General features: G+C 42.1%; 1 protein-coding gene across 2 annotated transcripts in view; it reads right to left on the bottom strand.

Moving 5' to 3' along the window:
* The window catches only part of MCF2L2 (MCF.2 cell line derived transforming sequence-like 2), a 317,075-nt gene that overhangs the window by 22,782 nt on the left and 277,069 nt on the right, over nucleotides 1–17,224 (bottom strand). For both annotated transcript variants that reach the window (XM_048863063.2, XM_048863066.2), the window contains 5 exons: nucleotides 15,383–15,508; nucleotides 8,639–8,860; nucleotides 5,870–5,962; nucleotides 5,076–5,154; nucleotides 3,325–3,397 (listed from right to left, as the gene is read on the bottom strand). In XM_048863063.2, the coding sequence (XP_048719020.2) occupies nucleotides 3,325–3,397; nucleotides 5,076–5,154; nucleotides 5,870–5,962; nucleotides 8,639–8,860; nucleotides 15,383–15,508 (593 nt within the window). The remainder of the gene's footprint in view (nucleotides 1–3,324; nucleotides 3,398–5,075; nucleotides 5,155–5,869; nucleotides 5,963–8,638; nucleotides 8,861–15,382; nucleotides 15,509–17,224) is intronic.

The following is a 17,224-nucleotide window of genomic DNA, read 5'->3' as shown; positions in this document are numbered from 1 at the left end:
GCTCCCTGCTAGGACACTTTCTTTCCCAACAGTGGCCAGTCCCAGCTGCTCTGGAGGATGGTGCAGTGGCCTTAAGAGTGCACAATTCTGGAATAACCTGCCCCTAGGAAAGTTTCTAAATGACCACGTCAGTTCAGTGTTGGCTTACGCTGTGATACATGAGGGGTTATACCACTTCTACACATGTCTTATCCCCCCAATGTAGCTGTGGATATTCTCATTATCCTCACTATGATTTTTGTAATCCTACTAAGGGCTTCACCCCAATGATGTCTAGCAACATCACATGCCATCTGCATGCCTCAACCTTCCTTTCCATAAAATGGGGATGATAATAATTACCCACCTTACAGGACCTTTGGGAAACATAGCGCTTTCCAAATATCTGCGCTGTAGGACCCACAGAGAAGGCACAAAGTGTTATTTTATACCCCTATGCTTTTGAACTATTGGAGATAAAGTGAATTTATTTCCTAAACCGCAGAGTATTCTGAAAGCCACTTTTTTATTTAGAACATCTGACCTGCTTTCTATGGAATATCACCCAAGGTTTATGAATCTCTTTGGACTAAATTTGAATCTGTTCTTGAAACTAGATGTAGGGGATTATTTTTAAAATCAACAAGGGAACAAATCCAAAACATACTGACATTTTTGCATTGTTCTCTTCTAACAGTTTCTCTCTTGTTATGCTGAGATAAGCTGTAAATGTGCAGCTGATATAGGAAGAGGCTACCTACTGGGTCCCCTCTGACAGTGGGAAAGAGATCAGCGAAAATTTTATTAAAGCGAATGTTCAAATTATATAATATACAGGTTGAGAAAAGAGTGTTTCTACATCTGGGTATAGTGCTTAGATTATCCACAAATACAAAGTTTGTTTTTAAAGTCATAAGATACATATAGTGAATAATCAGCAATAACCCAAATTTAGGTGAATGAATTTAAGAATGCAGTTTAGATATTGAGCATCCAAGTATTTGGGTACATTACTCATGAAAAAAGTTATACAGAGAGGTTGGTGGCGGAAAGCAAAATATATCAACGAGTGAAGATTGTCCCTCAGTAATTGAGAATTTAGGATAGGTTGTTCATTTAGAAAAAACAGTCCACCAGGAAAGTATTTGAGTTACTTTCCCGACTGCGCTTACTACAGCACTTATGTCTCCAAACTTCATCTCCAGGAAAATAAAATAGCGTTTCAAAGGAGAGATGCTTGGTTTGTGTAGCCACCTGTCTTCATGTACAGTATATGTATACATGGATATAGGACTAAATTGTTTGCAAATAAGCAGAAAATGAAAATAGTAATTCATTTATAGTTAAACATTTAAAGTTATGGCCCATTTAAGTTTCGTAAACTGAAATAGATATAAAAATACATAAAGGGATTGTTTCACCATCACTGAAATGTCATACCTCTTGGATGAAACACCTACTTAACAATGCACAAAAGCAGCACATAATTGTCCAGGGTAGGAACTGAAGCTGTGGGGTGAATTTAGATAAGCAGAATTTAAATGAGCAGAGTTGCAATTTAGCCAAGACACCAAGGTTAACACCATTCCTCTTGCAAAAAGTGCCCTGCGATCTTTAATTACCACAAGCATCCAGGATAGTGGTTTTGCAAGTCTTTGTCTTCTGAAAGAGTTGTTACAGCATTTGACTACAATCTTGAAGGTTGCAGGTTTGAGTCTCACATAATCTCATGCTGAAAGGCCACCTCCAATTCACTCAGAAGCTATAGGGCTACATCAGGTTAGGGAAGTCACAGGCAGGTGGATGCGATACTGGTCACGTCACTCCCTGTACTGGTAGCTGTGAAACTGATGTTCCTTTACTGTGTCAGCCCGATGAGCCGCTGCCTTGGGGAACTCTGACTTTGACTACTTCCTGCTGAACACTGAGTTTTCCTATGAGGTCTCTGCTCCAAATACTGACCCAGCCCAACCCGGCTTTATCTTGTGGAATCACAGCACAAAGTGGGTGTGGCTGCTTATGACTAGATGAAAGAAAGCATACTGCATAACAACACAGAGATGGCATCATCCAGTCAGACTTCTCTGGTGTTGCAATGAAGGTTTACTGTATTACTGTAAAGAACATAACAGCTGTTACATTTTATGTGTGAGCAACCCAGGATGGGCTGTATTTCTATGGATGAAACAGTCTGATGAATTAATTAGTTTCTAGCCACAGGGGCACTGGTGATACAGGTTGCTCTTCCGACAATATTGTTGCTGAATTGGAATTAACCAGTGCATCTTTTCCAATCACAGGGTTGCTCAGGCTTGTCACAGTCATAGGGAGATCATCCTCTACATGGGAGCATGTCACAGGGTGTGTCTGTCCTCTGAATCCATGTCTCCTTACCTCTGGGTCCACCCAAGAAAATCCATGGAACCCCGACCATGCAGAATAGCTATTTATGGATATCAGCAGGCTCAGGGAAAGGTTCACTCCTTCTCTTCTGTTGGCTTAGGACATTTTGTACCCTAATTCCTGTGTCTTTAATCCCATTGAGCCACATAGTAGAGAGGATCATGGTCTCCTTGGTTAGGATAGCTGGTGGGACAGATTGTGTCAGAGTTCCTTCATAAAGGCCTCTCCTTTGCCCCACTGCCCATATTAGCAATCACCATGCACCATGCCTTGCACTGTTGTGACAGTTTGGACAAAAGGTGTTTTGTCCAACATCCTCTTTCCCTAGGTAGTCAAGACAGTAAAATCCTCATTTTTCCTTCTGTTTAATCTGCTGTAGGTTAAACTAACATATGCGGCCAGTGGTTCCTCAAGTTAATTAACCATTGGCTGTAGTATTATACCTAGTATTTCTGCTTTGGAAACTCAAGCATTTTACATTGCCATGTCATAGGGTTAAATATCTGGCTTGGTTTGATAAATTTTTCTGGTTGCATTTTACTTTCATTGGAATTGTTTTCTCTTTCTGTCCTCTGGACATTTTTACCCAGAGATCTTCACCCTCATTAAACCTCATTAACCTCATTAAAGTCCATGATCCTTTTCAATGGGTCAATTTCAATTGACCCTGCTGCTGATCAAATTCATGGGTGCCTGTGGTTCCTTTAGAAAAGCAAACTCCAGTCTGTTGAGTGCATTTTGCTTTGAGATTATGGGTTTGTACAAAAGCAAAATCTTTGTCTGCATTTATGTGGGTTGAGGACAGTGAAGAAGACAATGCTATGCCTGGGAAGCAACACAGCACATTCGTAATTCATCTGCACCTAAAGTTACTGAGTCTGGAAAAGGTAAAAGATATTCTGATATCAATGCTTGGCAGGTCACCATTCAGTCTGTGATTACCTGGTTGAGTTGGAGGAATTCATCGGTGCATGGTACACACTCTCCGTGATTCTTTGGTGTAGCTGGCTTGCTTCTGTCAGAGAAAGAAAAAAAAATAGCTCCAAATTGCACTGATCATTTCCTTTTTGTGGACACATAAGAGAACATGGCAAAGAAGACTGGACTCAGGTGTTGAATTAATAATAACTAGAGAAGGATCCAAATCAGATCCCTGGATCCAAATACACCTGAAATGTGCTGCTCAGGTGAAAATCTTCAAGTTAAAACACAGGACACAATATTTTGAGGGCATCACTAATGAGTTAGAGAATCAGTGAGATACTGCTTGTATCATGGCTTAAACCCAAGGAAATTTTGATAAAACAGGCAGCAAGGGTGGATCTACCTCCGTGACACAGATAACCCACTATACTAGCCCTGTATGGCTCAGCCCAGATTCCCTGTAGTACGTCCTATGGAATATAAGTTTTCAGACCACCACTTGAACACCTCCTCTCCACTCATGTCTTCACAGCACTATTCAACATTTTTTAGGGGTCTGCAAATGAAAAAAGATTGAAAACCACTGTTCTAGAGGCTTCAATTATTTATAATTTCTGTCTCCCTCTGAATGCAGTAGAGTTGGAGTCACAGTAAGGAAGGCAGCCTGGTTTACAGATGGAGCAGGGAGGAATGTGAGAAAAAGGCACCCATAATATATATTTTAAAACCTCTCTATGCTATTTCTAAAAGACTCTTTTTCTGTAAGATACATGGCACAAACAGAATGCATATGCCACCAAGGCACTCACTTGGGATAACCTGCATCCCTCACTCTTGGCTTCACCACTCACGCATGAATCCACCCCAAACTCATACCAGTGAAACTTTAATAGCATACTGCATTCACACACCCCCTCTTTTAGAGTTTCTTTGCAAGCTACTTTTCACTGCTGAGTTCATCCATTTTCTTGGCCAATTTTTTTTTTTTTACCTGATTTTATCTCATTGCTGTGGCACGTTTAATGCAGGTTAAAGGACAGGTGCCGGAACTAGGTGTACTGCTGCACCCCCTGGCTTGAGGTGGTTTCTGGCATATACAGGGTTTACAGTTTGGTTCAAGGGCTCTCAGCACCACCCCCACTCTACAAATTGTTTCAGCACTCCTGGGTTAAAGGCAACAGTTCCTAAGGAAGAATTATATAAGACCTCACTGTACAGTCTGCATTGCCCATAGAATCACAAAGCCTAACATATTAATGCTTCTTTATCTCTCTCTCTCTCTCTCTCTTAGGTACTTAAATGGGCCATTACCACAATATTTGAGCACCTCACAATCTTTCCTGTATTCATCTTCACAACACCCTGAGAGATCAGGAAGTGCTACTACTCCCATTTTAGAGATGGGAAACAGGCCCAGAGAGATTAAGTCACTCACCCAAGGTGACACGGGAAGTCTGTGGTGAAGCAGGGAATTGAACTGGGATCACCTTTATCTTAGACTAGCACCTTACCTACTGGACTATCCTCCCTCTCATTTTCATGTTTTATGAGCAAGGCAAAAGACTGATGCTCACTAGTTTAATAAGGGTCAAACTTCAGTCATGTGTTTCACTTACAAACAATTACGCTGATTTTCAACATATTGGGCCTACTCTTTCGGATTTCATTTGGCAGCACGTACCCGTTCAATAACCCATTTTAGCTGCCCCCTGTTGAATGTCAGATACAGAGTCAATGCAACATCACGAAGATCACACACTATGTCCTACCTCTGCATGCTTCCAGTTGTCCTGTCAGGACTTTTCTAATCTCAGAAATCCAGATGTTTTTCAACTCAACGGAAGATGCCTATAAACACAGGAAAGGTGAAAAGCAGATATAGTTCAATGACATTGGCAATCCTACTGCTGCTTTAACCTAAAATTTACTTTTAGCCCTTCCTTGTGAGAAAACTCTATGACCAGAACTGGGACCAAAAAAGCGTAGGGCACTTTACAAAATGAAAAATTACATTGGATCTAAAAGTTCCCATCATTATTTTTCTATCTGGACTCCCGAGTCATTTTCCATCATTTTCTTTTCTTTTTCATCCACACCAAAGTCATGACAAATTTCCTCAAAGATAAAGGTGATGTTAGAACTTCATGAGCAGCATGACAGGGCAGGCTCAGAATCACTGTTGTTCTAGTAATGTGAAAAGAAAAGGCGTACTAGTGGCACCTTAGAGACTAACCAATTTATTTGAGCATGAGCTTTCGTGAGCTACAGCTCACTTCATTGGATGAAGTGAGTGAGCTGTAGCTCACGAAAGCTTATGCTCAAATAAATTGGTTAGTCTCTAAGGTGCCATTAGTATGCCTTTTCTTTTTGCGAATACAGACTGACACGGCTGCTACTCTGAAATCTAGTAATGTGCTTATTCTGAGAAAGGGAGTAACATTAAAATCACAATCTAGTTTCCTTCATATTCTCTCTGTCTCCACCACTAAAGGAAATTACAACGTTGTTAAAGGAAACATGGCTGGAAGGAAGCAAACTCCTTTAGAGAAACCATTGTCTTTACCTGAATGATATAGACCTCTTCTCGGCCATTATACCAGATCTCAAACTTCTTGTTATCACCCTTTACATTTTCTGTGATGCCAACAGTACTCATCTGTTTCAAAATAAAAAAGGAAAACCAGGAACTTAATGTTAACTTACTTTTCAATTATATTCCCTCTGAAGGGCACTATAAAAAGGACCTGTCCTATTCTGGATACCTTTACAGAGTGCATAAAATATGTTCGAATTATTTTTTAATCAACATAAAATTCACCATTGCATCCTTTTGCATCATTGCATCATGCCCTGGCTGGGATGATTTAATTGGGGATCGGTCCTGCTTTGAGCAGGGGGTTGGACTAGACCTCCTGAGGTCCCTTCCAACCCTGATATTCTATGATTATATGATTCTTTTAACTGTCAGTATTTCTCACTAAGAGATTACAGAAAAGCACTCAGTAGCTGCACATTTGTTAAATTCAAATGTTGACCCTGTGAAGTGCTGATCACTGTGGTCCCCATCCAGCAAAGAACTTAAGCACGTGAATGGTCCCAGTGACTCCATCATCAAATGTAAGTGCTTTGCTGGATCAGGACCTTGCAGATCACACCCCAGGGCTCTGTGAAATGATCTCTCTTCCTGTGTGCAGGCCTGTTAACTTCAGTGGTGTTCCATGCCAATGCAGGACTCAGCCCGCACAAATCTTATTGGGGAACTGGGGCCTAAGATGCTTGTGGTAAGGACTTGAGTGCTGAGCACCCACAACTCCCTTAGCTTCCATGTTCAGCATCTCTATGGATTAAGCCCTAAGGCTGCAGCTTGGCAAATCATATCATGTAAGAACCTGGAGGGGGATTTAGGACAAAACTGTAGTACTTTTGATAGTTTCCAGACACATGAGGACAAAAGACTAAAAATATCAACACAACAAAGCTAATGTCTATAATTTTATAAAACTCTTATATTGTATTTCTCATCTCCCAGATCACCAGGTTAGATACAGAGTCTGTATTACACACTGCACTAATGCAGTCAGCTATATACTGTAGGTGTTTTCTACTAAAGGTTACCTCCGATATTCCTGTTTTTACACGTGTTCAGATTGTATTATTTGACAAGTCGAATGCAATGATAGAAAGCAAGGCCATATTTTAAAACATATACACAGGGGAACACAGCTAAAGTTGGGTGATGAAACTTAACTCTGCATTACCTGACTTCTGAGTGCTTGGTTGCTCAACCTTAACTAGACTGTTGTCTAGCAAGTAAAGGCCTACTTGGGTGCCCTCACTACTGTAGGACTGGGTGCTTGTTTTTAATAGTGTATATACAGCAAAGCTAACGGCTCTCCACCTCTGCCCCTCAGCATGGGGAGGGAAAATTCTTTATACGTAGGCTTGTAAGGATTCAATTTTTATCACTAAGTGTTAGTAAATATCGATTTCACTGGCCACATACAAACGGCTGAAAAAACATTTCCATGAACAATCATCAAAATTTACAGATAAGCCTTTGCCTGACAAACATTTGATTTAAGGATATTTACTTTTGTATATTTTGACATGTGATGGGGACAATTTGTGTTTTAATGGTTATAAAGCTTTAACTTTTTGAATCTCAATGTCTATTATCATGAAATAATTATTAGCTGCCCTCCCCCAATTTTGAGCAACTGAAACATTGAAATAGATAAAAATCTTTAAAAATGCTTAAAATACACACTGATATGATCTGTCAAAATCATAAAAAATAAAAAGAGAATTCTGCCAAGTGTACTTATAGGGACGAGGCCCTCCACCTACAGATCCAAAGAGCAGGAGCTCGCTCACATGCTATAACATACGCCAAACTGGAATTCTTATCCAATCTTAGATACAATACACACATACTCTATTACTTTTATGTTTTTGAACAGCTGATGCCTTCATAAACAGACATGATTAATGGCTGGTGTATTGCAACGTCACACACACTGAGCCAAATGTTGTCCCAGATGTTGCCAACTGAAGTCCAAAGGATCACACCATTGTACAGTACTTGAAGGGAGAATTTGACCCCCAGTAGTGTAGCTAATGTTAATAAACAATGTCAGGATTCAGGCGTTGGCACATCACCCCAGGAGTCATTTCAAGAGTCATCAAGTTTTTTGGGATTCGTTTGTAGATATTTTTGTAACAGAATATAGGTTGGAGTTCACAAGCCCAGTCCTGCTCCATTGCTAAAATCTACATCCACATTCACATCCACTCCACATCAAAATCCAGTGCTAAAACTAGAGCATGACGGGGCCCTCTATCTAGAACAATGAGAGACGGACCCAAAACCTGCTTATCCCTGCTCCTCTCTATAGGACGTAGCCAATGCAGAACACTTGAGGCTTCACTCTGTCCTGAGCTAACTAACTTCCCCTGGAATCTGGGGCCCTTTCTGCTACAGAAGTCATGGAGTTCAGATGAAAATTCAGATCCAGATTTCAAAAGCTTCCAGGGTTGTGGGTGATTCACCAAATCATTAAGAGAGGGGTCCATTAAAAAATTCAGAGCCAGACCTGGTTTTGGATTTCGAAGACGCCTGAAGTTCCAGGTTCATTGGCCCATCTCCAACAGGTGTTTCACCCAATTAAAAATAAGACCATTCCCAGAGCTGCTGCCTTATTCAACTTGCCTCAATAGAAAAGGTCTTTCATACTTCTAATCTTGTCTTTAAAACATCCACCTCCATGCTATTTTAAACTTGCTTCAATAGTGGATATATACCTCACCTCTCCTTCTGTACCATGCCCATTACCTTTAAAGAATTCTTAAAGCTGTATGAAGGAGACTTCTCATGGCCATCTGTGTTTTCGTCCCGTTTCTTGCAGAAGAGCAGGATCTTTGTGTAGAGAAAGAGGTGTCTCTGCATCGGTTTGAACCTAGCCAAGTCCTTCACCTTGCTATGGCCCTTCTTGTGATCGGTCCAGATGTTGAAGGAGCCCTGCATCAGCAGCTTACCAAGCTCATGCACGTCTCCCTGTCGCACAAGAGTGGGGAAAAGAAGGGTTTTCACGTGGGTGACATTCAAACCAGAAAAACGTAGGGCAGACTCATTTTCCCCACTGTTTAAATCAAAGGATTGATGGGTGTGACTAGGGAACCAAAGGTGCCCATTGGGGGCCACAGCACTGGGCTATCTAGGGCGCTTGGGATCAGCATGCAGCCAGGGCTAAGGAGTCAGCTGAGTGCTTCACTGACTAGCTCTACTCCCCAGCTATAATATCTGTGGCTCATAGTGGGGTTCACAAGCCCAATACTGGGCATAGGCATAAGGGACAGGAGCATCTTCCCTGCTTACAGGTGATCAGACTGACCACTCCCCAACACAGCTGCCAGAACGGCCAGTCATGGAGACATGCACCTACAGCTGCGACCAATAAAGAAAACAAGCCCAGCTACACAGGAGGGAGAACAGAATGGGATAGCAGAGGGGGAAGGTTCCCAGGCCAGGTTGCCCGTAAGACACTGACACAGAGACAAAGGAGGCCTGCAAGCCCTGGAGTTTAAGGGCTGATAGACTCAATTTAGGTTAAGAATTTAAGGACTGGTCTAACTGTAGGTGCATTAAAGGGGAGCAGTCAGGAGAAAGCTGGGGCCCCTAGAGAGATTCCCCCAGGATCAGTTGACAGGCTCCCTCACTTATCCATTCCCCCTGCCATTTTCCATGCCCACAATATCTACGTCGCACCCCTCCCAGTTAAGACAATCAACTCCGGCCTCTCTGAGGGATTTCTTCAGCTCTGCCAGACTGGGGCTCCTGTCTGATGACCCAGAGGAGCTTTATGAGAGGGAGAAGCTGCCTCTATCAAAAACTGGCAACCTGGGCTTCAATGTCCCGCCCCTCCAGAGCAGTGTTAAGGGGCCTTAGGGCTTGTCTACACTACCCTGCAGTGTGGACCATCAGGGGACTGAACAGCAGCGTGCCTCCAAGCGTTGCACAGTAACTCACCTGTTTGGATGCCGCAGGCACAAACTAAAAGGTTCCTAGCTCGCGTTAATGTAACCTTGTTTGAAGAGAACTGTTCACGCGAACTAGGAACCTTTCAGTCCATGCCCACTGCAGCCACGAAGGGAAGTTACAGGGTACCGCTATGGTGTGCATTGCTATTCCTACCCATAGTCTGAACTGCGGGACAGTGTAGATGTATCATTAGTGTCCAGTAATTTAAGCATGAGCCTGCGCCGTGGGAGACCGCAGTCCAGTTCCTGCTCTGCCACAGACATCCAGGCTGACCTGGGTATGTCAGGTAGGGCCAGATGTGTCACCTGCCTATCTGCATCTCTAGGCACCTAGAGTCTGGCCCTTAGTCTCTCTGTGCCTCAGTTCCCCATCTATAGCATGGGGGATAAAAGCCCTGCCCCATCTCAGAGGGGTGTGAGAGGATAAATACATTAAAGATTGCGAGGTGCTCAGATACTATGGGGATGGGCACCAGACACATACCAGAGAGAGTGAGAATAAGCATCAGACCTTCTGCTTTAAGAGCCTGATCCAAAGCCCACTGAGTCAATGGGGGAGTATTTGTATCAACTGTAATTGAGTTTGGATCAGACCTTAAGAGCACAAGATATGTATAAAATATGTTCGTACTAAAGAGTGTGGGATAAACTGGGTGAAAGGACTGTCAAAGCTATGTGTTAATGGACATTAAGAAGCAGAGAAGGACCCAATTATATCTGCAAACTATTTTATAAGAACAGGTTTCAGAGTAACAGCCGTGTTAGTCTGTATTCGCAAAAAGGAGTACTTGTGGCACCTTAGAGACTAACCAATTTATTTGAGCATAAGCTTTCGTGAGCTACAGCTCACTTCATCGGATGCAGTGATGCAGTGCAGTCTCTAAGGTGCCACAAGTACTCCTTTTATTTTATAAGAAGTAATTTGTATCTGGTTTCAGAGGGGTAGCCGTGTTAGCCTGTATCAGCAAAAACAACAAGGAGTCCTTGTGGCACCTTCGAGATTAACAAATTTCGTGGCTAACACCCATGAAAGCTTATGACCAAATAAATTTGTTAGTCTCTAAGGTGCCACAAGGACTCCTCGTTGTTTTTTTTTTTAATTTGTATCTGTGATACAGGATTATAGAACAAGCAATGATTACTTTGACAAGGATAAGTTTTGGCCCCAAACCTAAAACTTGTACAGGGACCCAACTGCAGGATCGGGGCAATGGAGGTGCTTAATTTTTGGCAACACTGATCATGGGTGCCAAGAGACAGGCGATATCTGAGACTTCTTGGGCCAATCCCACTGAGGGTTTCGAATACCAGGACAGGGACCTTGAACTCTGTGTCTTCAATGGGGAGCCAATGCAGAGAGGGGAGCACAGGGCAAAGTGTCCATGGGCACCTGTGATGTTCAGCAGATGGACTGTGCCCAACGGAGCTTGTTTGGGGTGCATGGTTTCATTCTGAAATGCAATTATTTTCTGATATTACAGGACATTGTGTCTCTTGTTTATGGAAGACTGGAGATATGTTTGAACTACCATTGCATCTCACTGCCACGCAGAGAGTATACTTAATCTGTAGGGTCAAGTTTTTATGCAAAGGCAATCCAGTAACAAGAAATGCTTTTGAACATTTCTGTGCTCCCAACCATCACCCTACAAGTAATCCTTCCATGATGGCTTCCTAATAGATGTTTAGATTCCAGCACCTTCTTACACCGGAGTTCTGCCCCTCAGCTCTGCACATGCAGATCACCAAAAAGTAGAATAACCTACACAAGTCAAGGGCTCAAACCTGTTGCTCTACCGGGATAATGCCACCCTCAAAAAGTATGTTACGCCAACTAGGCATGTCTACCACACCTGTGTGCTTGAAGAGTCCCATCCCAAACTGGGAAGCAGTTTGACTAGAGGTGGGAGGTGTTGGCCCTGCAGTTCTCACTAGTTATCATAGCCTACTATCTGAAAAGGGCGTATTGGGAATGAATTTATTGAGTGCAATTTATTCCATACCTTATCTCCAATAAATAAGCATGCATGAGCCATGCATGTTGTCAACACAGATCTTGTATGTCTACGTTGTGGCCACTGTGGTTGGCTACCTGTGAGACTTTATACACCATTTTTAGCTCGCTCAAGGAAGCGAATACAAGTATTCTAGCCCTCAGGGATAGCGTGTGGGTTTGGTGCAATTCCCTGCAAGAGTTTGGGGCAAATTCATAAAGTGGAGGTGTGAAAGAGGCGTTAGTTGAATTCACAGTGGTAAATCTGACATGAGATTCAGAGGCAAGAATATGCAAATTAGATTGTGTCCCCACAATTCATGTGTGTGGGGAGGTAATCTTTCCATTCACAGATTGCGCCAGTGTCAGGGAAGGGATGTCAGCTGCCTGTGTAGTAGCCCCCCATCCCAACCCTTCCACACTCTGCAGCATTTTATGGAGTAAAGAAAAATATTGTACATGTAAAGGTGGTAGAGGGGATTTCAGGAGATAGAATGTTAGTACCTAAATTTAAATTAGGCTAAGACAGTAGAAATGCCAATCCCCCTCTTTTCAGGCTGGACCAGAAGTACTGTGCAAACTGGAGAAGTAATCCGAAATGCTGTTCCCATGAGATTGGCAATCCAGTTTTGCAGACCCACGAGGTTCTGATAGATTGTATAAGCATCTGAACTTTTGGGTGCTCATCCAACCCAAACATGTGAACCTGGTGAGGTTCAGCCATTGCTCCTATGGTTTGGGGAGCTTTTCACAAGCCAATACCCTGAGACATGGGACATTGTAGGAGAATCTCCTCCCGCCTCGAAAAGTGAAGAGTAAAATACAAGAACTCAAGGAAATGCCTGTCTTTTACACCAACACAACTAAAGTCTTCGTTCTTTCAATAGTATATATAGTAGACAAATGCAGCAGATTCAACAGTGTCACAGTTCCAAGCAGGTGTCACTGCAGTCACCAAGAACTGCTGTAGGGATTTGAGAGGGTTGTAACTTCAAAAAGTTACAATGAAAAATAACCAACTCAGTTTGAGCAGCGGCCTCAGGTCAAATCTGGCCCCCAAATTAAGATTTTGTTAAAGGTTTTGCAAAAGCTGAAGCCAGTAGAGATGTGTCCAGTTTGTTTATTTTACTGCAATGGAAACAGCTTTTCACAAATCCAAAAATGTTCCCAGGCAGTGTTTGCATCCTGAACTTCCAGTAATGTGTTATTAAAGTGAGTGGGAGCTTTGCAATCAAGTCCATGGTGTATGAAAACCTGAAAGCGAAATTTACTATTCAAAAGTAAAACGGACTAGGTCAGTTGTCATTTTCTATTTCAGAGACATACAAAAAGTAAATAAACAGCATAAATGATAAAAAAATCATTTTACCATTCAATTTTAATAATCTAAGGTGTTATTAATAACATTGTTTAAGTATATATGGACAAGACCTTCTGCTCGAGTTAACTGGTATCTCCACTGAAGAGATGGCCTCAGAATCCAGCCCTATATATTTAATTATTATATGAATGATGAACCTGATAGCGTCCCTTTAAATCCTAAAACAAAATTAGAATGATGGGAAAGATTTAAGTCCCCTTCTGTAGGCTGCTGTCACAGATTATATAGCTCTTCCAATGAAGATTCAAAAGTTATGTAATATATTTATTTGTCCAGTCAGAATAGGATTCAGTATTGAAACCCATTTTAAAATCACCCTTTCAGTTTGCAAAGCAAAGACACATGACAAAACATCAGATCTGCAGCTGGATCTGCAGCTGGAGAAATGTTATAATTAACAAACTCATGCAGAGGTAGTTTTTCAATCAACAAATCTGAATACATTGGGGATCTCCAGTGCCAGTAATGTAAATATAAATTACCCTAGAAAACTTCAACTTACATACAGCAGGGGGAGGGGCAATTCCCATTTTGTTACTCATGTCAATGTTGTTTTTCAGCCCAAAGATGCATACTACAATACAGTAATTAGAAACTATTCCTATTCTAATTGCTCAACAATGAGCCCAGATCTGTTAATCAACTGATATTGGGTGAAATTCACCCATGCACAGGGCCACACAAGGCATCACTGAAGTCCTTCAGGCTTTGAGGGCTTATGTGGGACTTAAATAGTGCATGGGCTTTGTGCCGGTCCTTGGTACAGTGGGAGAATTTGACCCATTGGAAGAGACATTATTATATAGCGTACGTGTTTGCTACTATTGTAACAAATCCATGGCAAGGTAGAACTTCACTATTGTTGCTTCACCTCCCACGCCATGGCCAACTTAAAACTTCTTTGCAACCGCAGGCTTGGCACTCAGATCCTCCTGTTCCACAAGCATTTGCTCCACTACATAAGCTAAAGGAGCATCTCCATTAGGTGGTTATAGGACATTATCTATGACACACAGCTGGGCAGTTCTAATTCCTTCCCGTAAAGAGCAGCATTGACCGTAGTGTTTTCTATGTACTAGCTAATTCATTACAATACCCTATCATCTAGCGCTCTTAGCTACCAGATACAGATATAATTGGTGATATATTATGAATCACAGAATCCTAGAAATTAGAAATTGTTAAAGGCATGTGCGGAACCTCGTCCATCCTGTTGCACCATGAAAGATTACTTTTCCGATCCAGACATTACAGCATATTTTCCAGTGTTTTGTCCCATTATAGATGACACTAATAGGCTTTCCACAACTTCCTTTTGGAGACTATTCCACAACTCAACACAGCTTCCTGTTTTTCCTGATATTCAGCCTAAATTTTACTTTAATGTCCATCCCATTATTCCTACTTTATAAATTGCTTGAACCAGACTAAATAAATTCTTCCTTAGTGTTTCCATCCTTCTGATATTTCTAAATGGTGAGCGCATCCCCATCAGTCCACACAGTTCTAACAATGCATTATTTAAAGTTGTTCTTTTAACAGTCATTCTTTTCTCCAGCGGTAATCACTGCCACCTCTTAATCAGTGACTCATTTCTCTTTGTAAATTAGGGCCACATTCATCCCTGGTGTAACTCAGCTGACTTCAGTGCAGTTACCACTGATTTGCATTGCTACTATTGTTGTCATCAATATATTTGAGGCAATAGGGCCTCCAGCTACAAGTGTAGGCTTCTATTGCCCAATTTCTACACCAACCAGCTTTTCCTGGCCCATAGCCATCCCCTGCCCTGGGATTTTGGAGGGTCTGCACTGGGGTCACATACAGCTTTCAATCACTACCTTATTCTGGACCAGTCAAGTCTGCATCTTCCCATTTACAAATGTCAGTGTCAAACCCATTGCTCAAAAGAGCTGCATCCTGCTGTCACATCCACCCACTCCCACCCCCTGCACACGTTGCTCAGTTGAAATTTGGTCATTTATGTTTGATCACGGCTACATCTCATCCTGTGTCTTTCTGTCAGAGACTTGTCACCTGGGCAGGCTCTGAGTTAGAGATCAGAAATCTGGACTCCTGCAACCTGCAATAGTGGTGCGTATGTCATGACTGGAGCTGGCAGGAACATCCACAACTAGGATACAAATAATAAATAATAATAATACCTCATATCCCGTGATGGCTATTTGATGCATGGAATCATTCACTGACTTGATGATATCAAGCATTGTGGCCAGCGCCTCTTCCAGTTCAGCGGTGCCTTCAGAATTCTTGCTGCATTTCAGCATTTCCTATTTAAACAATGAAGACAGCCATATCAAGGAACATCTCAAAAGTCCATATCCTTGATCAGAGAGCTATGACAAGACCACTTCACATGCTGAACACACAGAGGAGTGCAGTTATAGGAGTGGCAGGAGAGTCTCTTTAACGATCATTGGAAATAGACCTTTTAAGCTTTTGGACATTTGTAAGTTTCATGGATTCATTTATGACCAAACAGGGCCATTGTGATCATCTAATCTGATCTCCGGCTTCAACACAAATCATAGAATTTCACTAAGTGGTTCCTGCATCAAGCCTATAACTTCTGACTGAGCTAGAGCATTTCTTTTAGAGAGACACCCAGTCTTTATTTAAAGACTGCAGGCGATGGGGAATCCACCATATCCCTAGGTAGACTGTTCCAATTATTACCCTCACTGTGAAAAACATGCATCTAATCTTTAGTTTGAATTTGTCTAGTGTCAGCTTCCAGACACTGGATCTTGCCTTTGTCTGCTACACTAAGGAACTCTCTCTATTATCAGTAATCGCTTCCATCAATGTATTTGCAGACCATGACCAAATCATCTCTCAATCTTTTTCTTGATAAACTAAGGCCTGGTCTACACTAGGGGTGGGAGGGCAAGCTAAGTTGGTCTAAGTTACGTAACTTCAGCTATGAAAATAGCATAGCTGAAGTCGACGTACTTAGACCTACTTACCACGGTGTCTTCACTGCAATAGGTCGACTGCTGCCACTCCCCCGTCGACTCCATCTACGCTTCTCACTCCGGTGGAGTACCGGAGTCGACGGGAGAGTGCTTGTTGGTTGATTTATCGTGTCTTCACTAGACACTAGACGTGATAAATCGACCCCCAGTGGATCGATCACTCCGGAGGTAAGTGTAGACATGCCCTAAGTAGGTTGAGCTTCATTAGTCTCTAACTAGAAGGCTAGTTTTCCAGACACTGAATTTTTAGGAGGAGCAGGGAAGATGCAGAGAAATCTTCCAGCTCACTTAAACCCTACCTCCACCCCAACTATTGACCAACCCACATATGAAAATTTGAAATGTCTGTTTAAAGGATGATCACTTCAAAAGGACAACGTTAATCTCCAATCAAAAATGCATTAAAATTGTACTTTAAAAATGGGCTCATTCTCTGAGATAAGTGATCTCCCCTCTGTATGTCCCCAGCATGGGGAATGAGGGGCAAAGTCCTAGGCCTGCTGGGGAACAGGTGGCCAAAAGTCAGGAAAACGAAATTTAATTAAAAGGCCAAAATGCGCAGTCTCACCATGTATGGATCTTCTGCTTTGGACCCCAAATATCCAGAGTACACATTGCTCACTGGGTCCCATAGAAGCACCTCTCCTCACTCCTGTCTTTCATTCTCTAGTCACTGGTTATCCCTGAAGAGTTCTAAGGAAAGTTTGGGCCTCAATTCTCTTCTCACTTATTTACTACAGTTACATCTCTGTAAAAGCTGAGAGGAGAATCAGGCCTTTTGATTTTAAATTGAGCCTTCTCCCATATCGACTCTTGGCTCTTGTACGTTGTGGAATCTGTAACTGTGAGACTGCCATCATTGATTCCAGTTTTGCACCACTGCAACTCCATTGCAATTAATGGAGTTACTCCTGATTTACACTCATCTGAGATCAGAATCAGGCCCTCTCTGTCTTCACTCAAAGTGCCTAAGAAAGAAAAAGTCGAATACATCGAGCATTTAAAAAGATT

This window comes from Caretta caretta, chromosome 9 (assembly GCF_965140235.1).
Source record: "Caretta caretta isolate rCarCar2 chromosome 9, rCarCar1.hap1, whole genome shotgun sequence".
Taxonomy (NCBI): Eukaryota; Metazoa; Chordata; order Testudines; family Cheloniidae; genus Caretta; species Caretta caretta.
This window is presented reverse-complemented; position numbering and strand designations above follow the sequence as displayed.